This window comes from Dicentrarchus labrax, unplaced genomic scaffold, assembly GCF_905237075.1.
Source record: "Dicentrarchus labrax unplaced genomic scaffold, dlabrax2021, whole genome shotgun sequence".
In the NCBI taxonomy this organism is placed as follows: domain Eukaryota; kingdom Metazoa; phylum Chordata; class Actinopteri; family Moronidae; genus Dicentrarchus; species Dicentrarchus labrax.
The window spans coordinates 177447-202247 of NW_026136722.1; the positions used below are offsets into that span (position 1 = coordinate 177447).

The 24801-nt window shown below is 40.8% G+C and overlaps 1 protein-coding gene across 3 annotated transcripts; it reads right to left on the reverse strand.

Moving 5' to 3' along the window:
- Window positions 1–8896: 8896 nt before the first annotated feature.
- Window positions 8897–20143, reverse strand: cdc42ep1b (CDC42 effector protein (Rho GTPase binding) 1b). 3 transcript variants are annotated; one of them, XM_051388877.1, is made up of 4 exons: window positions 19977–20143; window positions 14890–15406; window positions 13206–13746; window positions 8897–10311 (listed from the first exon to the last, which is right to left on the reverse strand). In XM_051388877.1, exons 3-4 carry the CDS (start codon window positions 13648–13650, stop codon window positions 9683–9685), a joined length of 1074 nt encoding a protein of 357 aa, XP_051244837.1. In that variant the 5' UTR covers window positions 13651–13746; window positions 14890–15406; window positions 19977–20143; the 3' UTR covers window positions 8897–9682. The 3 variants fall into 3 exon arrangements, with proteins under 3 accessions (XP_051244837.1, XP_051244838.1, XP_051244839.1); XM_051388878.1 differs by lacking the exon at window positions 19977–20143 and adding an exon at window positions 19761–19960; XM_051388879.1 differs by lacking the exons at window positions 14890–15406; window positions 19977–20143 and adding an exon at window positions 13918–14045.
- Window positions 20144–24801: the final 4658 nt, after the last annotated feature.

The window sequence follows — 24801 nt, forward strand, 5'->3', positions numbered from 1 at the left end:
ACAGCAGCAGTTTTGGGCCCTAACCCGGTGGGTCCGGTTGAGTGCACTCAGGTTCGGGTAGATAATTAACTGTCCATTCCAAGTGCACTTAGTAGCTAATCCAGGGGGCTAATTTCTGTGTTTACTCATAGACAAGCATTTGAAATTATCTGTTTAGTTTATCTGAAAAGCTTGCATGCAGGGTACCTGGTAGAGCTCACGTCCCAGGTCCAATCTGTGGCCCCTTACTGCATGTCATCCAACACCCCCACCTGTATCCATTGATTAAAGGCAATAAAAGCCCCCAAAAAATATTTTAAAAGAAAAGCTTGCACTATTGGCCTGATATATGTTGCTTTCCAGGACTCAAAACTCAGAGTGGCCACAATCATGAGAATAAGTTCCAGGTTGAAAAATACCAGAATTTTCCTTCAATGTGCCATGTTTGTATGAAGTTATGACTTTGTTCTGATTAGCCTTTTTCTCACAATAGTGTCTCATGACTTGATTCTCAAAACAATGTACTACTTTGAAATCAGTATCAGGGTGGGTCTTAAATTCTTGCACCTCCAAAACTTATTTGAAATTGGCTAACCATCTTCTTTTGCAGCACAATAGATGTACATTTTTGATGCAACAATATACACACTCAGTATGTACTCAATGAAGCACTGGATGTGTATTTGACACTGTGTGTGTGTTCAGCAATGACTGTGCTCTAAGTTTCAGTCTCAAATGTTCCACTGACTCCAATGACTTTCTCTGGCTCTGAACATTTGTCAGTTATGTAAGGACATACATAACATCTATCGCTCTCCCTCTCCCACACACACACACACACACACAAACACACACACGAACACCCTGTGGCCCAGTGGACTCAGTGATGCATACAGAGGACACAGCACGGACCTGACTTTCTGTCTGGGAGGACAACTGATAGTGCCTCCTACAGGGACAAGAGGAAACAGCTTCTCTTTTATTATTCAAGAGTGGGAATGAATCAGAAAATAACATTGTATTTCTCTGATTCATTCCTTTTTCTCCCACTCCCACTCCTAATTCATGCTCTCTCTGGCACACGCAAGCCAAGGAGGAGGGGCAAACTTCGAATGGTGTGTTTGCAAATAGCAAGACACAAATACTGTATAGTTTTAAATAAATTTTTTTTTAAATAAAATAAATTGAAAATTTGTGAATGGAAAGAGACATGGGAACAAAGTAAAATTGCAATCCACAACAAAGTACCCTACCTACATTGTATGCAATTGTTAGCTATGTTCACAAAGTTTTGCAGCATTTACTTTTAAAGTCAGGGTGAGGGTTATGAGGGAGATTTGGCATCTAGCAGTGTAGTGTGCAATATTATATATACATATTATTATAAATATTATTAATATTATCATTATATGTTATCTGTTATCATTATATACTGTTATTAACAATAACACTACCATCATGTCATCAGTACTATTACCACCATCTTGCAACTACAACTCTTTGCACCTTACTTACCTATTTATCTTTTTTTATCTTTTCTAAGTATTTTATTCTATTGTTGTATTTTATTCTATTGTATTTTAATGTACCTGGCTTCTATGACGACCCGATCTATCTATCTATCTATCTATCTAGCTATCTAGCTATCTAATGCTTGCTTGTTCTATTAAAAACATGAAAGGCATCCATAGAAGAGGAAATGCCTCATTTTAAGGTAAAGAATACACAATGATTCTTATTTTCAGCCGATTCTACACTAATAAAAACATACCTACGAATATTATATCACATTTACTGCCAATAGAGCCTCCTAAATGTTACACACTGGACCTTTAAAGGGGGGTATAAGAGAGGAACATAGCATCATAACTGTATGAAAAGTGTTGATGGGACATGGGACAAAATGTAATAAATTCAGAATTTGCAGGCAACTCAATGCCAAACACAGGTGCTAGCTAACACAGCTTTGTTATTTGAGTCAAAAAACACATTTCATCATTTTCCTGATGACATCAGTCACTTACTGGTAGTAGACTAACCATCATGTCCTGTTGACAGGAATACACACACACACAGAAGCACACCTACACACACACACACACACACACACACGCACACACTTACTTACACAAAGGAATTAGCACATGAAGACCACACTCACACACTCATCAACATTCATATAAAACAAGCTATTTCAACAATGGCCCCTATGTTTATTCCCTACTCATTTACACAGAACCCGTGTGCTTTACAAACTCCATTCAAATTTCACAATACTGGTATTTCACACAAATCAACATTAGCATTGAAGTCCACTGAGGCTTAATCTGAGAAATCAGTAAACATTCTATTTACTTTCATAAAAGATTATAGCCTGCATGGGCCATCTGAAAATTTGAGTCATCACTATAGTTTAGTCTCTTCCAATACACGCTTGCATCAAGTATGAGCCGGGTTCAGGAGAAAGATGAGTGGCTTTTCTTTTCACTTGAGTGACTGTGAGAAGAAAAGCACATCTGACACTAGTGGAAAGCACTGGGGATATCCATCCAAAATGAATGGAGCACAGGCACATTAACACATCCTCATCTCTCAGGAGATACTGACTGTCTCACAGCAGGGGTGCAGAGATTCTGATAATAGTCTGTGTGTGTGTGTGTGTGTGTGTGTGTGAATTATCAGATTATCATTTTTCTCTCTGCCCTGCTTTCCACCATCACCTCAGGATCCCCTAATGACCTCAGACAAAAGGATAGAGAGGTGTGTTTATGTGAGTGGGTGGGGGATCATGAAATTAGTCGTCTCTTCTCTAAAACATTCACCCCCAGAGATAAAAAATTTTTTTACTTGCTTGTGAGATTCAAGGTTCATATATTAAATGATTTAGAGGCAAAAATGGGCTCACCTAAAAAAAGATTAGCATCAGAAAGGAGACTAGTGTTGCAGGAATGGGTCCTACAACCCATAAATGAGTTAGCATTTCAGCAACTCTGGTTTCCTCATCTTGAAGTCAACAGGCTTTTTGAATAGGTTTTTAGTCAGTAAATACCCCAGCCATTAATTTCAACGCTTTTACCTTTCCAAAACATTTTCTAATAAGAGCTTTCTTTATGCTAATCCCATGCAGTTTTTTGCATGCAGTAAAATGTGTTATTTGTATCTATGTGTGTTTGAATATTTCTGCATACTGGGGTCTCTTAACAGTATTGGAATTGCATTCATTTTGTGACTGGAAGGCTGACACTCTTGTTGAGTCTCTATAATAGCCATTTCATTGTAGTGCGACCATTTGTTTAAACTGACCTATTGTGACCTCTAGGATAATCACAGTGTCGTGAAAATGTACAACCACACGTTAGCATTCAGAAGAGGTATGGCTATGGCCTAGCCATAATGACACCACTGATTTCTTACCATACTTTAGCACAAAAACGGTAGGCTAGGTTGAAAAGTTGACATGAAAAAGTTCACTAGCATATTACATAATCCAAATCTGGAAGCCCCCCACTTTGAACTTAATTCTTGTTCCATTGCACAGACTTTATTTTCTGCAATAATCCAAAATCCAATGGAAAAATCCCATTTTTGTCAAAGGAACTGAGGCGATGCTAACTAACGGTTGGCCTACAAAATTACGTCATCCCTGCAGCACAATGAGTGTTGCTCGTTTTATCCAATGTAATTAGTCGCAGTGACAGACAACCAATATAGCATCTAAGACGATGAATGGTTCCAGGTTCACTTTCATTTCTAAACCCCTAACATTAAAAAACATTAGTTGTCATTAATTAGTTACATTAGTCAGGTGGAATAGTCATCGGTCACCTCTATTTGGTAGCTTATCACCTCATTTGACACAGTGATCATATCAAAAGACAAATATATCATGTAGTCTGATCCTGGGATAACTGGAATCTGTGGTAAAGCTTTGGTACAAACCCATGAACAGGCATAAAATCTGTGTTAGTAGAGATCTTGTGATTACCGAGATCACACTGATCACTGTGGTTAAGGAAATAATCAATAATCTGTTATGGGATACATTTTATAAATAGCCTTTCCAACTGCCATCAATAGTAGGCATCCAATCAACATATTCTACATAATCAATAAGGCATCAGTCAGACAACTTTAAATAACAAATCAATGATATCAACAGGGATCAATAATGACCTCACTGTTACTGAGGGGTCAACACATGGTGGAGCGATCCATAGTCATTAACAAGAAGGGTATGATGTCATACACATACCAAGTGTGTGCAGGCGTGTGTGTGTGTGTGTATTTTCTTCACACATATAACTGTATTGTATGTAACTATAGTAGCTGTTTATAATGTTATTTCTTACGTTTTTCATTAATCTAAAGTCAAATTGAGATTTGAATTCTCCTCATTGTGTAAATAAATATAAACTATATCATATAAATCTATACTGTAGCAATTTTGCATATTTTCTTAGTTTTCAAAAGAGAATAAAACTGTCTTTGGTCATATTTATGGAAACAACTCCAGGTGGGCATTTACCATAGCACTGGCTGAGTGTCAACTTAGAGCTTAAAGGTCCACATGTGTAACATTTAGGAGGATCTGTCATAGGTACGTCTTCATTAGTGTATAATCACCAAGTGTGAATCTATCCTGATGTCACCAATTGGTTTGTTGAGTACCGTTTTGAAGCTTCAAGTTTAGCGTTATGAATGTTGCCATGACAGATAGACGGAGCCAGCGGAGGTGACGTACTAAGAGTGGCTGCGCAGTTTCAACTTGTCCGTAGCGGGAAACAATGGCAGCTCACCAGGTCTCACACAATCTCGTATTACAGCTAAACAGTTAAAAAATATATATATGTAAAAGCGATTTTCAGTGAGAAATAGGCAGCACAGTAACAGAATCTTGCTTTGTATCTGATCAGCACTGTCTAGTTTGACAGTTTGATCTGAGTTTGGTGTGCTGCACTGAACAGACTCACTGAGAATGACTTCAGTCACAAGATAGCCCAAAAGCATACTCTGCGTTATCGTATATTTTATTCTAAACTGGAACATAATTTACTAAATGAACATCATAATGTATGGAGACTTGAAACTAGAGATTGAGACCATAAGCATTTAAACAATTTGATTATATTTGTATATTTTGTACTATTTTAAAAATCTGAATTGGTGAACTCTAAACAAATATACACGGGACATGAAGTTTTTGGAAGAACACACTCAACTATAATCACAAATAACTCTCCAAAACTGACATAGTGTTCTTTGGATCATATTCTGCAGCGTTAACTCTCCATTAACTGTCCCAGACCCTGTGATATATATACATATACAGACCTCTAGCGTTTGATTAATGGTATTACACCAATTGGAGGCAGGAACAGTATTGTTCCCACATTTTCTTTACAGTCGTAAACATGAAACCAGTGTCATATGTAATGTCAGCTCTTTCTGCCACAGTGTAGTAGTAGTAGTAGTAGTGGCCTAGTAGTAGTAGTAGTAGTAGTAGTGGCCTTTACCTGACAGGCGGTTTAAGTCTTTTGCACATGGAGGACACACTCTACCAGATGAGCTACCAGGGAACCTCTTTTAGGTTCATTCTTGACCTTGGAATCTTAAAAAAAAAATACTCAGATTGCTTTGTGTTTCAGAAGGTTGTGGTCCTAAAAAAACTTTCGAAAAAGTTCCAGGTGCCCAGGTGGTCATAATGTTATGGCTGATTGGTATAGGTCTACTACGCTTTCTACCACTGACTGGCTGACCATCTTAACCTCCTCCCCATTTTCAAAGCCTCCTGCCAAAATAATAGTCTTCTCTGTTGAAATTCTCTGTGGTCCTGTATCCACAATGTAGTTGCTGACAAAGCTACATAGTGCAGCCTTGTTCCCACTGCACTTGAGGTATTTTCTGTGGTTGATGGCTGCGTCAACAATCTCACATTCAGACACATTGGAGAGACCATTAGGGATGTAGTCACTTTCTGCCCTTGACATCTGGTCTGCTGCCACTGACGTGAGAAAGTGTCTAACCTCATCATAAGTCACACAGTGGCCCATTGCACTGAGCTCATTGATTGCTTCTCGACTGGCAGATTGTGATTACACAAAAAAAACCATTCTAAGATGGTTCCCCAACACTAGTTTGGTGGTTTCTAAGAGCTCTTAAATCAACACACCAATTTAGTCATTTAGTCAAGTCATACGGAAGGTCAGGCACATATTTATTGCATTGAAGACGAGAGCGCTGATCACGGCTAACATGGGACTGACATTCTTTCTGCTTTTTAAACGATTTTATGATTAGAGGGGAAAAAATACATAGTATTTTAAATTCAGATAAGGATGGATAAGAATAATGCAGCGTATATCCTCTTTCAAGAAATGATTATTTCTATGTAGTAGCAGCATATCCTTCCCAATTCAGTCATCCTACTTTCTGTACTCCAGTGCAGATGTTGTGACTGGAAGCATGACCAGTTTTAGTAGATAACCAAACAAAAAAAAACATTTGTACACTGCATACACGATCAAATAAACCTGATACTGCCCTGAACTTAAAAAACAAAACATCTATCTCATGAATCAATAAGAGTATTGACAAGGAATAGGAGCGATAAGCACAATAGTAGTGGTATGGGTATCAATAAAATCTTATGAATTCCCATCCATTCAAAAGTAATTGGTGCCGCTATGGAAAATATAAATAAAGACAGAATGCATCACATTCATAGTATATTATTTAATAAACCTGGAAAGGATCCTATTAATGTTGGACACTTTAGACCCATTGCCCTAACATCTCACCTATGTAAGTGGATGAAGAAGATATTAGTTACAAGACTTAATTACTTCCTTGAACACACAGGGTTATTTGCAACATACCAAAGTAGTTTCACTCTCTCTTTCAATACTCTCCAAGTAAGTTTTGTCATATGTTATTTATCAGGAAGAAAGGTAAAAGGACCTGTACTTTTATAGCGCCTTTCTTCTACTTTCTTTTTGGCCTTTTATTGTCTTTTTTTTTAGTGGACAGAGACAGCTGAGGACAGGGGGGCAGAGAGAGAGAGGGGGATGACACGCAGCAAACCGCCACAGGTCAGATTTGAACCCTGGGCCACTGCAGCAACTCCGTACGTGGGTCGCCAGCTCTACCGACTGAGCTAACTGGGCACCCAGGAAGGTCCTTCTCCTTTCTGTCTTCCAATCACTCAAAGCGCTTTTACACTACATGCCCTTTCACACACATTCACACAGTGATGGCAAAGAACAGAAAAGAAACTAACTCATTCACATTCACACAACAATGCACAACATCGGGAGCAATTTGGGGTTCAGTATCTTGTTTAAGGATACTTCAACATACGGCAGGGAGGAGCCAGGGATCAAACCAACAACCTTCCGATTAGTGAACGACCCGCTCTCCCTTTGAGCCACAGCCATCCGAAGGAAGGGATAGACAAACAGAACCTGAAGTTATATGGCCACAATATGGAAAAAGTAGGTAATCTTAAATTTCTGGGTATTAGACCAAAAAGTGTATGTAGAAAAGGTGGAATCAATGCAATGAGATCAACACCAATAAAGGCAATTCAGGTTGAGTTAGGAGAAGGGCCCTCAGACCTGAGAAGAGATAAACTCATAGTTACATACTGGAGTCGTCTATGTGGCTGTGGTAAAGAAGACCCTGCCAATAGTGTAATTCAGGAATGTAATATATATAATTATTTTCAATTATTTTCAAGATAATGGTTTTGGCTGGGTGACAAAGGCTAAATCAGAGTTAGAGAATGTCTGTTTTAACTCCCCTACTCCTATTAGATTTTGTTTCCAAAATCCGAGCTAGATTTAAATATAATGGAATTAAAAAGAGAATGGGAAGAGAGTGGGAAAGGACACCTGGCAAGTCAGTACATAAGAAGCAAATATTACAGTTATTTTGATATTTATACAGACAGGTCTAAAAATGAAGAAGATAGGGTAGGCATAGGGCCATACACCAATTAGCCATTACATTATGACCAGCTGGGCACCCTGGTGGTCATAATGTATTATGCATCATTTAATGATGTTACTGTTACTTGTAAAAAGTACATTATCTGTACTAGATACTCTTTCAGCTGAGTACTTGCTAAATATACACCAATATACTAGGCAGCAAGTGAACATTTTGTCCTTAAAGTTGATGTGTTAGAAGCAGAAAAATGGGCAGCATGAGGATTTGAGCGACTTTGACAATGGCCACATTGTGATGGCTAGGCGACTGGGTCAGAGCATCTCAAACTGCAGCTCTTGTTGGATGTTCCCGGTCTACAGAGGTCAGTACCTATCAAAAGTGCTCCAAGAAAGGATATGAGGTGAACTGGGGACAGGGTCATGTTTTCAAGTCTCATTGGTGTAAGTAGGGATAAAAGGCTGGCCCGTGGCCGTATTATTGGTTTCAGGATTTATTTCAAATATGTTTCATATTAATGTTGCACAAAATTATTGAAAGTTTGTTGTTGATAGGGACCCATAAAAAACCTTGTTTAGATTGTCTGCTTATCACAACAAAACCAGAATTTACCAGAGCTGAAATCCTATGAATGTTGGACATATGGCTAAATGCTGGTCTGCCTTTGATCCTAAGAAAGTGAGTTGATTGAGTCCTCATTCATATGCCAGTTTCCTGGCAAAAGGCTGGGTAATTTTAAATAATATTTTCATGCTTACATTATACAATACATTATGCATTTTCTTAAATAGACATTAATACATTATCACACATTATTATCAGGAGTCAGAGAGTTGCTAGAAATGTCAGTGTCATTTTTGTTTTTGGCCAAAAAAGCATGCAAGTATTTACTTAGAGACCATAACAACTGTTGAGGGAATGTGATTTGAGGTTTGTCTAAAAAATGAAAGCAGAAATTTCATGAAATTACATGTTTGTTGCAAATCTGGCCTTTATTACATCAGCCATATCATTTTAGAAAAAAATAAACTAATACTGATAAAAGCTTCATAAACAATCCTACAGGTGCAGTGATCACATAGAATATCAGCTGTAATTGTACAACTATCTTAGTATATAGTATATAACACCATTATTCCTGATTACAGTTAATTAATTTACAATGTACAGAGGTTTTCTCACAATTGTTAAAAACCTGAACATCTTTATTTATGTAAAATACATTGTGGTGTTGAATTGTGATGATGTAGTAAGTCATTGCGAAAAAAGTAGAAAAATCAATGTCCATTCAAAATTCTATACTCCCCATTATATTCAGCCAACTGACTTATGAGTATAATTAATGCAAGTAGGACAAATTGTATTCACCTTTAAATCTGTGTTACTCATGAAACAGGAAAGTATTTGTTAATAGTTTGTCTTGAAAAGAATCAATTCTGTTGTGTCAGACTCATTCAGTAACTTATATATTTAGTATAGTTTCAGTTATCTGTAAAAAATCATGGCAGCAACAGACAGAGGGTCCAGAGTCTTGATCAGTGTCAAACCTCCATCCTGCAGAAACTGAATACAAACCAGGATCTGGTGGCAGATCAATGACACCCCCTTGTAAATGTCTATGAAAAGAGGAAGCATGTTTCTATGGAGGAACAACAGACAATGTTCAGCCTCTCTGACTTGAACCTAGAACTTAGATCACTGTAAAGTGTTTTAGTGGATCAATGATGTGTGTGCCTTCTTTCATAAAGAGTTTCCACATCTAGACTTTGATCTCTTCCTCCTCGTCAGAAAAGGCCTGTGGTGATTTGCAGCTGTGGGAATGAGTAGGAGAGGGGGTGCTGTTGCTCATCCTCGTTCCCTTCGTGAAGGACCCTCCATAATGACGAGACAGCACGTCAGCTGCCCTCTGGAACCTTTCCACCTCCATCACGGGCTCCTCTCTTTGAGGAGACCCCATGCTCGCATCTGGTGTCCTCAGGGACCGCCTCTCCTCCTCTTGCTCTGTCCAGTTAGGGCTACAAGAGCGCCCCCTGCTGTTCATGTTCCTGCTGAATGACCCGCTACCCGTAGAAGAGTTTGGTGAAGTCACCCCAGGGCTCTGCACAGGCGTCTCTGTCAGAGAGCTGTCCCCCTCTTCCTCTCCTTCCTCTTCCTCACCTGCTGCCTCGCTTTGATTGGACATCTGAAGACAGCTGGGGTTGTCAATCAAACTCAGTACCTCAGTCATTAGGGAAGGGCCAAGGTCTACTGTGAACGAGGTGAGGGAGTCTGAGCGTGTCAGTGTGATGCCATCGCTGTCGGGCAGAGACGTTTTCCGGATGTTTCCATCTGGGAACTGTCTGTCAAGGCGGGAGACGCGGGGCAGAGTGACAAATCCAGACTGTAGACCTGCAAACACACAGAAGAAGAACACACACAGAAGTCACTGAAATGAAAAAAGAAAACATGTCAGAGACACTTAATCTTTGTAGATGACAGCATTAAATCCTACAAGTGTTACAATAAGTGTTTAACAGGCAAGTGTAGGTAACCTTATGAGGCAGCTGGACTGGCAGGATCACACAAGAACCCATCTTGCCGGGCTTCATTCTATGTGTTTGTGGCCAAATTACAGTGGTACCGGACTAATCAGCACCCTATGAGGACTTACTGGCTACGGGGGTGGGAGATGTGACGTAGCGAGAAGACACCGTTCATTTAACACCAATGGTGGCTCCCATAGAGGTTAGCATAGATGCTGCTAGCATCAGCTATATCAGAACTGGAGAGTATTTCTTCATTGAAAGAAGCAGAAGAAAGAAGAAGAAATTTTGTTACTATATTTTCAACCTGCTCACAGAGGAAGGAAATAATATTGGGCCTTGAAGTATAATCTGTTAAATAACCTTCTTGCAATTCAATTCTTTCACCACAGGGTGGCAGTATGTAACAACCCAGTAACCCACTGCTGGGAAAAAAAGGTTTTTGTCTCCTGGACAGATTTAATGCTACGTAAGAAATAGTGAGTAAAGAAATCAAGTAAAGACCCTGATGACGGCCACAAGCAGAAACACCTTGGTCTGATAACAAACTAGTGTTGCTGAGGTTTTTACCTCTTAAACGTTTTCCCTTCTCTGTGTACTTTGGAAGCTGGTGAAGCTGTGCCAGTAATTTCTCCTCTGCTTCCACAGTCCAGTAAAGAGTGAGGGATGTTCAGCTGATAACGCTTTGATCATTTGTGAAGAATGAAAGAGGAATCATATCTAATTTAAATCAAAGGTTTATCTTTGTAATATTAGAATCTAAATCTTAAGTTTTTCATAATAGTTTATATCCAGTTGGTACGGACTGTAGTTTTGAAATACTGGCATTGATTTTGATCAGTAGTGGACCTGTAGTTACTTTCAAGACTCACAACATTTATAACAAACAACTGAGAGAATATGAAGAGATGGATGGAAATAAATGACATGAATGACAAACTAAGACACCAACTCATGACAAAAGGTTCCCATCATCCTTCACTTCACTGACTCTCAATATCATGTCCACATCACTCTGTTTGGGCAAATTCCTTCTGACTTGGGTAAGAAATCTGGAGAGAGAAAGGGGATTTCCAGTCCAGACTGTGCACGCTGCTGCCTGATAAGCTCCGATTGGTTAACAGATATAATGAATGGCGTGTTTATGCTGTGCATTCAGGCAGTGACACACACACACACACACACACACACACACACACACACACACACACACACACACACACAGATGACAGGAAATGCACACTAAACATATTTCTTTCTCGCAAACCAGCTGTGTGTGTTTGTGTTTATAGACCTAATTGTGTACAGGTGTTGCCTAGGTGATTCCAGATGACTCAGAAGAAGCCCGATTGTTTGCTGGTTGTCTTGGAAGAATGTGGGAACGATGTTGAAAGGGAGAGGGCAACCTCACCCTCTCTGTTTGTGTGCTCGCTGACATTTATAGTCATGTTTGCGCCAAGTCAGCTCAGCCGCTCTTTATGCCGTTTGTTCTGCTGGAGAGTTAATCGAGAGAACTGCAACTGTAATATAAAATACCACCAGTTTTTTGTTGTTGACTAATGCAGTGCTGCTCTGCTACTCGGCTTCGGCCCATAACTACGTCTTTGGTCATTCTGTCTGGGTTGCAGGAGCTTTTAGGAACTTTTTGCCTCTGAGTTTACTGTAAGCTGAAGACAACAACCAAAAAAGAAAATGTTCTCACTGTATGCCTCTTCCAGGATCTTGACATTTGATATCAGACACAAAATTTAAAGTGATGTTCTGAGCCTCAAACTAAAAATATGATTTTGCCAAGGTTTTTCAGAATAAATGATTTTGTATTAAAGGACCAGTGAGTTGGATTTAGTGGCATCTAGCTGTGTAGTTCGCTTTAACCTCCCCTTCCAAGCGCAAAAGAGAAACTATTTAACAAATTTCCCCCTGGGGATCAATACATTTCTGATTTCTGTGCTACTGTAGAAACATGGCGGTTCAACATGGCGGACTCCATGGAAGACGACCTGCAGCGTCTGTAGATAAAAACGGCTCATTCTAAGGTAACAAAAACATAATGATTCCTGTATGCAGGTGATTACATAACAATGAGAACATACCTATGAATATTATATTCTATTTCTGCTGAAAGATTCTTCTAAACATTACACACTGGACCTTTAACAGCAAGAACCCAGTTGTTTGAGGTATTTTGCTGAAGTTTACATGTTTTCCCATCGGCTGTCCTGATTTTTATCCAAGATAAAAACTGTACATACTTTATATAACTGAACACACAGTGAATAATTCATTAACTATCTGTGACAATAGTTCAAGTGAGGTCCAAACTGACCTTTAATGCCAAACGAAGTGAGGACTTCTCAAAAATGTCAAGCTGAAAGCTGAAGTAAATCAATCCTGGGTGTCAGTGGAAAAGCTTCCACCTGTGCTTTTTAAGTAACAATTACAAAATGTGCTATCATCAGCATATGACATAATCCTGTTCATGTTGTTTGACCTTTTTCAGTCAACTGTGCAGCCTTACTGGCATGAACACTACTGTGTTAGATGGGATTTGTATACACAGACACTGTGGCTGCTGTTACATTCATAACACCATGCCTTATTGTTTACTCAATAAACCCTTACAGTATATTTGAGTATGATTTGTGACTTTTTGAAGAACATTACATTTTCTCAGCTCCCTTTTAATGAAGATAACTTTCTGCTAAGATGCTTTAGATAAATCCTGTCCCATGCTGGAAGTGATTATCTATATTATCTCACCATATGCACAGAGGGAGTCATCTGTGGAGCTGACGGAGCTGGGAAACAGCACCCTCTGCAGGCACCCATTAGGGGAGTTCAGCTGTGGTAGGGAGATGGCATTCTTGATGATGGGTGAGATGTCCGGTGGCGGAGATGACAAGTCACGGGAGCCCCCTCGTGGGCGGGGCACAGAGGTCTTCCGCACATGCCGAAAGGTGCGTGTGAAGAACCCGGTCTTGGAACTGTTTGCCGAATCCGGACTTCCTGGCTCCCTGGTGCCCCCGTAGTTGCTTAGGAAGGAAGTGTCACCAAACACGTCCCCGCCACGGCCGACATGCATGGTATGTCGGAAGTCACCCAGCGGCGGGCTGATCATGTCCACTGAGAGCTCGCTCTTGAAACGACGTTTCCCCTGAGAGCCAGACACAAGGCCCTTAATCCCTGGCAGTTTTCCCAGACTCATGGTGGCAGAAAAGTTGTTGATTTCCCTTTAATTCGAATGAGAGTGTCTGAGCTCTGATTACATGTCAGTCAAGTTTAAATTCCGGTTTAGGGTCCACTGTAAAACCAGAGAGAATAAAAAAACAAATTAAATGCCGGCAGAGTGAGAACAGAAAACACAAATATGTGGTTGTTCAGTCGGCAGAGAATGTGTGTATAATCCATTCTCCACACGGCCAGAGCCAACTATTCATCCACTGTCGGCCCACGGTTTCCCTTTTGGACCTACACTGAAAGATGCCAGTATTGCTGCAGAGTCTGTCAAGCCCCCGTCTACATCTCCTCTTTCTCTCTCCCACTTTCATGTACAGCTATTACTGCACGTCTGTCCAGAATGACCAAACGCTCAGCTCACTTCTCCTGCACAACAGCGGCTTTCAGTCATGACAAAATAACAGAGAAGATGAATTATAAGGTCATACTTCGTTTCCTCTGGTTACCACAGCTTATGTGGTTGGAGAGTTTGGGGCTGGCTGGATCCTGATTCAGATTTGGTTCAGTGAATGACAGTTTAGAAATACCAAAGTCCTGCCGCAACTGCAAATACACTGAGATGTGATTTCAGCCAAACAACTCAGCTGGTCTGTGTGACACAAAAGTACAGAAACAGACTGATGTTTACACTGTGTTCACTTAATTTTATATATATACTTGGAGAACTGTCTTGCTGTCAGTCTTAACTTACGTTTTGCTTGCAACACTAAGAGGATCACCTCACCAGGAAGCCTCGTAAAACCGAAGTATTTTTCATTTGTTTTTTACCCTAACCCAGTAAAAGAAGCTTTTAAGTAGCAGGTAGGAAGAATTGTAAAAACAAAGTTAGACTGCACACCGGCATCCTTGATCAAATTTGTAAATAACTCAAAATGACATTGGACTGAGTCACTTTATAGACTGAATTCCACCAGACTGTGGTGCCCCTTCTCAATATTATTTAGGTTTCAGGTTAGCCTACAAGGATTAGTGGTGTTACTCAGTTCTCTGTGGTTTTTAACCTTACACACCCACTACACTACGGCACCAAGCGCTTTAGCATCCCACCCACGCTGCATGCACTGTTCATGCTTTCTTTTACTGATTAGGGTTGTACATTTCTCCTTTTAACTTCAGTTAACTTAAATTAAATTCCCTGCTCTTTTCAAAGAAGGAATTCATAAAACACAACTAAAGGTCAAAACAGTGTCTCCACTCGGTTACTTACTGGCACTGACTCCTTTTCGTTTGTGTGTTTCATCCGGTAAGTTGTTCTGCGCTTGTCTTCCTCAAACTCCAAGCAGAGAGAGCGGGGGAGTCCACTGCCATGCACCGCCTCCCACTAAAGAGGTTTATCCATGTGTGGCACCACACCGTCCATGGGACATCCTGTCAACAGGCCTGTGACCCCTCTTCTTTGTCCTCGGTTCCCTGGTCCCTCCGTACCCAAGACACCAGACCTTTGAGAGGTTATCAGAGCAAAGGAAGAAGGAGGGTAACGCTGTCTTGAAAAGGGCAATAAAGTAAGGTGGTGTAATCCAGCAACTGTTTTGTCTGCATCATCCTGGAAGAAAGATAAGACTCCTGCAGGATTGTCCATGCACTGGATTAGCTGCTAATCCCTTCTGTCTTCCCTCCCTCTCCAACTCCCTCACTTGCTCTCTGCCTTCTTCAATCCACTTAGTCCTCCAATGGTGTCTGGGTAGGGGGGCTTCTGTGTTTTCATTCAGTTCACTTAAGGCCAGCTAAGAGAACAGACAGGGAGAAAAGAAGAGAGATGTGAGTTACACACTACACCAAAGACTAAAACAGGAGCATTCAGGCGCACATAAATGTGTCAGGCAACTCAAACTTTGGCTCGGCTGATGCTGGGAATGTCTCCCTCTCTCTATGTTGCCTGTGGAGTCTGCAGGTTCTCAAGAATTTCTGCAGGAACAGAAAATCTGAGCTCACCGGGAACTTTGTGTCTTTGAGTCTTTTGTGTACGACCCGTGCACGATGAGTATTCACTTCAGCACAAGCACTTTCCATTATTCAGTCAACAGCACTTTTCTACAGTTATAAGGTTTAAAATCATATTAATTTCAGCATTAAAACCATTAGGACATTAGTCAATCCACAAAAAATCTTAAACTATTACTGTTTTGACTATCGATTATTTATGTAAATTGTCCATTGAGGACAAACATTTGCAGCATCCCCAATGTGAGGGTTTGCTGCTTTTCTCTGTGTTTTATCTTCTTTTAGACATCTGGTTGGACAGAAAATGCTATTTCAAGATGCCACCTGGGACTAAGAAATTGTGCTTGGCATTCTTCATATTTTATAGACTAAACAATGAATTAGTAAATCCAAAAAATAACAATTTGTTGGTGAAGATCCTTAGTTACAGTTTATATAAGTTGTTCTATGGATATACAGTATATATATACACACATTTATTTTATTTATTTAGGGTATTTATTTGCCTTTATTAAATAGGACAGCTCAAGATTGACAGGAAAGGGGGAGAGAGGGGGGATGACACACAGCCTACAGCCGCAATTCGGACTCAAACCCACGGCCATTGCAGCAAGGACTCAGGTACATGAGGCGCCAGCTCCACCAGGTGAGCCAGCATGGAGCCCCGTACTGATGTTCCTGATGTGATGTTTATGTTAGAGGGAATCTTTGCAGTTTTTTATATTAAACATGATGTGATGTGACATAAAAACAAAAAGCCTTGTCTGCACACAGACACAACATTGATACTATAAACCCACTTCTCCGGAGATTTTTCCTACAACCTCCAAAGGCCCTGTGTATCTGTTTTTCCTGGACACACTCTGAGCACCGTCTTCCTGTCTCCTGGAGAAATGACTCCAGGGCAAAGGGAGCACTGATAAGCTCCAAACATGTGACCTCTCCAAACCGCAGCCAGCGTTGGATTAATGTCACCGGAGTCACTAGCCAGTGCTGCTGCCAGGCCAATCTGGGCATATGATATAACAAATTGAGCAAGTTGATGGTGCCACTCTTGCTGGGCACTGCTCGGGGCTAAGATTACCTTCCCTAAATCTTTAAGTAATCCCAGTTGTTCAACAGGACAAATGTTCAGGGGCGGCCATCACAGACAGCATTCAGTGCCTGAAACCTACAAATGGGAAAGGAGGGAAGATATGATGGAAGTACGGGTGTGACAGAAGACAAATTTGTAGGGTGACCATTCATAAAGAGGAGGAGGGGAGGTAGGATGGATTTTAGCTGTTGCCTGATCCCAGAGCTCAGTAACATTAGCTTAAGGGAGCGATTAGGGCCTATGGGGCACGAGAAGGTGAGAGGCAGATAACCGAGACAAACACCCACTGTCCCAGATTGATGAATACCTTTAAATACAATTTCCGTCCCTAAATCCCTAACCAGCAGGGCTTTTTTCTCTTTCTTCCTTCAGTAATTTTGGTGCTACTTTTCAGTCATCGGCTGCCTAATTTAACAAGTTTTCTCTACTTTTATAGACGGCAATTTCTCCTACCCCCATATCAGGCTTTTATATGGTTTCCTTCTTCTTTCATGGCTTTGTGAGCAGTAAACGCAGCCCAACGCAGGTCTCCTTGCGTACAATAAAGTGTAATACCAGCATAGAAATTCACTTTAGGAACTATATTCAGAAAATCAACCTCATTAGGGACACACTGAAAGACATTTAGATCTGCTAAACATGTTATTTAATCCTAAATTGTACCTGCAGGCATCCATAAACAAGCCTGTTTTGCGTGAGCTGCCTGACTGATTGCAGAGACAGAGACAGGGGAAGGGGGGTTGGAAAGTGTAATGGGAACAGCGTGCAATGAGGAGAGCAGACCGGACGCCATCTATTACGGCCATCAAATAATGGATCTGAGAACGCTGATGAGAAACACATTTTTACCTCCCGCCTTTATGTGTTTTTCCCCCAAGACTTCTATTTTAGCCTCCTCCTTCAATAAATCTTGCGGTCTTTTATCTCTGTTTTTCCCTTTGTCACAAACACACACTGTCAAACATGCTTCCCTTCTCTGTCACGCTCCCATCTGCAAGCAGATTTACTGAGTTAGTCAAACATCTGGTGCCACAGAGCCACAAACTGCAGAAAAGGGCTCTGATGAGATTTGATGGGCCCTTCAATCACAGTGGCTCAGAGAGAAAGTCATCTGTGCACTCATACATGGACACACACACACACACACACACACACACACACAATCACACACACACTCAGGGCTGTGTCGCAGTGGGTCAGCCCTGAGGTTGCTTCCTCCACTGGACCGGAGAGCCACGGTCCTTTTACGGCACAGCACCAGCAAACTGTGGTTGAGGTCAGAACACCCTGACCATTACGCATGGCTCCAAAATACAACATGCACTCAGTTTATAGAATCTACTGCTGCAACGTGGCAATTCTCCCCGAGGACTGCCAGGTCCTTATGGTGAGGGTGTCTCGTTTGTCATCTGACTGCAGTAATAGCTAACTGTGATGATGTATAAATCTGATTATATCTGATTGGGATGTGGATTCATGATGATGGTGTCAGACTGTGAACAGAGATATGTGTGATGTGACGTATCTGAGCACTGTGACTTGTAAATAAACTTCCTGTTCAACACCCCACTGACGCTTTCCTTAATCTACAACCAAGTCAACAAAATAACTCACAAGAACTGAGATAAGAATTCACTGCACATTAGACCTCTTCAACTGTAGTTCATTGACTGCTTTTTCAGCACACAAAGATTTCAAAGAAAACAACAGCAGGTTAGGCAACCAAATCAATCTTTATGGTCAGGTTTAACCCATGTCATCATTCACTGCTTTCATGAATTCTTTTTATTATTGTATGGGACAACAGGCCACAGGGGAAATGAGGCCAAGCAACAGAGAAGCGCAAACAAATCTCATTCTATTTCAATAGCCACGCTGAACAAAGAGCATAAGGAAATGTTGCCTCTCTAAACTTCCACATGGCAAACGCAAACAGAGAGGCACAGTTAAAGTGGCCGTCTTGTTTAAAAAGTCTGTTTAATTGATGTGGAGCAGGGTAAACTCAATGACCGTGGCCATTTCCACCTTGAGTGCTCACTCCATCACTGTACGTTTTGTCTTATTTTTAAATCTTCATCTCTTGACAAACATATTTTCCATCTACCTTCATGTAATCATATAAAACCTGCATTTGTAACCACAGAGTAAACCCATTATTATGCACATATATATTTAGTTTAGAGTTCCTGTTCTCGCTCGTCATTCTCCAGTGTCCACAAAAGACCTACACTGCTGCAGAGAGTCTTGAAGATGTTTGGATATTTGAAGTCTCTCTAACCATGACGCCTCTTCCCTGACAGGCTGCCAACCCACTGATCTGAGATCTGGCACAACTGTAAGACAGTTGTTCTGTAGTTCCACTGGAGGAGCACAGTGACTAATTGATTTTGATCGTTTCCACCAAACACAGTCTCACCACCTCAGTTAGGATCAAGCTGCAGTTCACGGCACTCTGTGGGATGTAACACTGTGTGAAGTCGTATGACAGTCAATACAGGGCTTCACATTTCAATAGCAAGTTAAAAAAATATGAAGTAAAAACACAAATCCCTGCTGAACTAATGGGAAGTGATGCTGAAGAAGAGGATGTACAGAGGGTGGATTGTATAATGTATATTGTATAATGTAACTTGGATGGTTGGATGCCAAGATGTAGCATTTGGAAAATTTTGCCCATTTATAAAGATGAAGTTTGTTTTCTTTTTTTTTTAAAGGATTTTCGAGACTCTTGATATTTTTTTTTACAGAATAATGATGCAGTCTCTGGACACAGATTATTTGACCTCTTTGGAGCTCGAGTGCTGGATGTAACTTGTTAATGCTGCTAATTAGCATTCAGGCAGGTTTTCCTCATCAATATAGTACTGAATATAACAGAAAACAAGTCCTTCCATTGTTTTGTGAATAGATTAAATACCAAAGAGAAACACGAACTCTCCATTTAACCAACTGACAACACAGTGATGTTACTCCTTTTTTCAGCAAGTGCACAGTATATGCATGCAGATTCATAAACTGTATAAAGTGTCCGTCAGACTCACGTGGGCATAGTGCAAAACCTTTAGTGATTTTGCAAGAAATCCGGGATGAAGCGACACTTTCTCACTCTCCTCTTTTACGCACAGAGACAGAAATCCACCGAGACTGGATTAACCGTAGACTGTGTAGTAATTTACTGTTGCTGTGACCATTAGCTATTTCCAGTACACGTTACACAACAAACATCAGACATTTGCCGTTTTTCTGAATAATCTTACCTTAAAGTAAAGTCAGAGCGCAGTCCCTTCGCGAGCACAAAACTTCACCGCCTCTTTTCTCTGTCACCCTCCTCGGTTTGCGGTCTGCACCGTTTCCGCTGGGCATGAACTGTGAGTTAGTGCGGCGCAGCGGATCTGTGCTGCTGCTGAGTGGACTGGAAGGAGATGGAGAGGAAGAGGAGCATTGGGGTGGGGGGGGTGGCTGGACTCCAGAAGCGTGAACGACTAAATAATGCAGATATTCAGTGAAGCCTGTAAACTGCAGTAGATATCTTTTAATAAAACTTTTTGATGTATTTGCTGAAACTTGCACATGAGATCGATCATCTGTGAGAAAATCCAAACCAATCAGAGCCAAGGAAGACAGTTGATTGACTGTCTATCTTTCTCAGCTCTGATTGGCTGTTTTTTATTTTTTGCCTGATTTCTTCACAGATTATCAGTCTCATGTGTTACTGTCAGGATATAGTAAAGGTATAGTAAAAATGACCTGCTGCAGCTTTAACCCAGAAAGACAATGAGTAGATGTTTGGACTGTACTGTACTCTGTGAGTGTGTGTGTGTGTGTGTGTGTGTGTCCCATCCTTTACTGGTCAGAATTTGCTGTTTACCTTTTAAGGGGTTCCTAAAAGATCTGTGGGGGCTGTGACTTTCCACAAGCCTGAGGTCATGTAAACTTTCCCTTTGAGCAGAGCAATGAAAGCACATGTAAAAGAGAGGAAAAATACAAAGAACATAGAACATACATACATAGAACAACAGAAGTACAACAACATGTTAGTCGGAGTTAATCAAAGGTGCCAATGTGATGAAGACGCAGCTGAAGGCTGAAATAATAAACTAATGTGACTCTTCCCACACTGTCCTGTCAGTGTGTGCTTTTGCTTCTGGCTAAATATGGGATTTTTTCCCCCCACGTGTGTGTGTGTGTGTGTGTGTGTGTGTGTGTGTGTGTGTGTGTGTGTGTGTGTGTTTGTGTATGAGAGAGAGAGGGAGAGAGAAAGAGACAGAGAGAGAGGAGCCTCCTAATGCTTGAAATCATCAGGTCTTAACCTTGGATCCACTTTGTCTAGCATTGACTTAGACAAATGTTTGACATATAAACCAACTTCAAATTGGGAATAGGCTGCAATGACTTGGATATTTAATCAAAAGCATAAGCTGAGATATGGAGCAAACATAATGTATCACACACACACACACACACACACACACACACACACACACACAGACAGATATCATCCCTGACCTTTGCTCAGCTCTGTAAACATGATCTCTTAAGAGTTCCCACGGGTGTCATCAACCTTTCTTCTTTCTATGACACTTCTTCCTCTCACTCACCACCAACTTTTTAGCTGGGCATGCAACAATAGTTTGTGTGTGAGAGAGAGTGTGTATGCATGTGTGTACTGCAGGATAAGACATTTCAAAGGGCATTTCATTTGATTTTCAGAGGCATTTTTAGAGTATTACCACTGATGATGCACATCTTTGTGGAGAGCTCACAGCAGTCTATCTCCTACCCTTCACCCATTTATGAATGATGTTGGTTATTTCGTTTAATTTAAATCAATTTACTAACTTGAAATGAATATCCCAGGATGTGTGGGAGAACTTGGAAACACAGGAAAGGCTGAATTGACTGAGGGATGCGATAAAAGAGAAAAGGGAGCAGGGTGGACACAGGAGAGAAGGGGTGAGGAGAAAAGGCCGTCCACTCTGAGTAAAGGGTGAAAGGGAGGTGATTGAAGAGAAGGAGATGTGAAGGGAGGTGGGGTGGACCTTGAGAACAGACATGAGAAATGAAGGGATCATCTTCACCGAGAATCTGGGAGGGCGAGCAGCTCCTGTTGACAACAGCAGCAAAGTATCAGACGCTTTCTGATGAGCAGTGAATGTGAAGGCGAGGAAAAGAAAACCAGAAGACCGAAGGAGTGATAAAAGAGGGAGAGAGCAATGACAGGGAATCCAACATCCTAAACTATCATGTTGAAAATGTTGCTGTCTCTGTGAAGAATTGTGTGAAATGTTCTTTATTTGTACATTGAGGTTATTGCAGGAATGAAGAAGTGAAACTTCAAACTTGGATAAAAGAGGACAAACTGACCTGAAGCTCATGGGCATGGGAGGAAAAGAGACAGAGGTAGGGAGGAAGGAGTGCTAGTCAAACAGGATGAGAAAACATTTTTCTTCACAGGAAATGACTTTCTCACAAATCAGACAGGCAGCCAAGAAACTAAAACTCTTCTCAGACACTGAAACTCATTTAGTATTCAGGAGTTCACCGCTGTCACTCAGACCAAATAGATTCATCCAGTAAAAACACATTTAAACAGGTATGAGTAAGTGTAAGGGGGATTCCACTTCACCCAGAGCGTCACTCTGCATGGTGGGTGTCCGTCAGTCTGGATGTATTTTTTTGATTTTGTGAATCTGGCTTCTGATCCAGGTTATACCCCTGTTCTCATAAAACCCAGATGTGCATTTGGAGAACATTGTTTGGGGGAAGTTGAAGTGTGTGTGCACGGAGGGTGATGAGGTTGATATATGGAGGGCTGGGTTAAGGGGTACATGAAAGAAGTCGACCCCTGTGTCTTTGTTTGGATTGCGCTCCTGTTTCCGTGGATTCTGACCCGCCAGGAAGCTGAGTGTTGGCCCAGAGACAATAGAGCATTGTGATGTCAGTCCTCAATGCTTTCTAGGCTACAAAAAAACAGGCAATGAACAGACAGACACATACTGAAACACTTGGTTCTGACAGTCACTGAACAGAAACTGTTCACCTTTGTATCTCGAAACCTGGTCTAAATGTAGGAGTCAGATATTTTTTAGAAAAGGTCAAGAATAGAACATGGCACCTCAACAGCCCTGCACAGTGGTTAGTCCTTTCTGACTATTTCTCAGGAAGTCAGCCTCCACAAAAGCATCTCAAACCATTTCTGCAACATACTGTAATCCATTTCCCAGCAATTGATGTTGAGTATGTTAAAATGCTCACTAAACTAAATATGTGCATGATGATGGCTTTAATGGGTGGTTTCAGGTAATTGTGATAGAATACCATAAAGTTAACTTGAATATATATAATGTTTTTCAGGAGCTGAAAATCGTGTCATTGTTATAAAACTGGAAAATGAAGAAAATGGAAAATCCCCCAAACCACCTCCAAACAATCATATGTTTCAATATACTCATTTTTTTTTTTGCAATACATTATCATTAGTGATTATAAGAGATTGTCTGGAGCATACTGAACATATGGAGCAATAGGAATCCAATTTGACTACAGGTGCAGACAAGAGCTTTAAACCTACTAGAGCCACTTTTTAAGCCTATGGGAGCTGAGGATTACTCATCAAACACCATTGGCAGGGTTTGCAGTTGGGAAGCTGTTGAGGGATCATGCATTTGTCTCTGAAAAGAAGAATCTGGAGATTAATATTGAGATAATGGCCACTTTAATTTGAGTGTTTTAATTCTGTGTTTAAAATGTATGCACAATATAGTGCCTTCAGAAAGTTGCAATAAAAAGCAGCAGCATAGCACCCACGGTATGTAGGCCACACTACTTTCTGCTTACAATCCCACATTAATGCATCACATTGTATTGATGCAAAATTATAGTTGTTGGACCCTAAACCTGTCAGTGTCCAAGATTTCTAAAATCTAAATTTCACTCTATATTTAACTGAATGTCTATAATACAGTGAATGAATGATGATGATTTCAGATCCACCATTATAGTTACTCAAGTAGCTCGGATCAGAAGGCTCTAACAACCTTCTGGCCCTCAGTCTCACTTTCTAACCACGCTTCTTCTGGTGATGTACATATGGGTTTTTTGCAGGTATATTTTTATCATGTTATTCCTATTACTCATCCTTGAGCAGAGGCTCTTAACCACTGTGTCAACCACCCCCATAAGGGTGCCAGAAAGGGTAAGGGGTCACTATAGTGATGTACAAGTCGTCTACTCATATTTTTCAGCGATCAGTTTGACTTTTTTCAAACACAGACCACAGTTAACAGCTAGGAGCTAGGAGAAGAACTCTGCAAGAGTCACTCCCTCGTCCCTGTATGTCTTCCTGGTGGGGAGGCAGATGACGATGTCTGGGAGAGCTGGAGAGCATTGAAACCAGCCATTGTACTTCCAGACGTACTGTATTCATGGTTAGAGTGTGCACACAGATGGCTGATACAGCTGGAGATGGAAACAGAGACCAGATATTGTCAGGGGTTTATTAGGAAACTAAATGGCTTCCTGTATTTTCACATCTCAGTGCTATTGTTGATATCTGTCTCTGTTAGATGACCCTGAAAATATTCAGTTTGTGCGATTACAGACAAGCATTGTTGTGTGGAGCTTGAAATAGAACATAAGCGTCTTAACCACACTGCCACTCTCTCGCTTTATTGTTATGTGTTGTTATGTCATTCCCAGGAGGTTTTCTTCCTGGTGTTTGTTTTGTTGATGTCAGTTAAAAAGGGAATCCCTAAAGCCAGGGAAATGTGATCCAGCAGACGGTGAGGCACGCTGTGAACACTGATCCCTGGACAGCATCTCCAAGCTGGTCCGTTTAGGCATCATACATAAGCAAAAAGAAGCAGGAGCATTACATCCACTTACAATCCAGTATGTGTATAAATACACACAAATAAATACTCAGACAGACGTACGGACTGTTGATGCCAAGAGTGTTGCGCTTGTCGTGACTGCTCTATTACTATATGTTACTCTGTTCCTGTTCTGAGGCAACTTTTAGCATGTGGTTAGCAATAGTCGCATTTTTAAAACTGTTTGTGTATCTGGAAAATTGATGTGCAG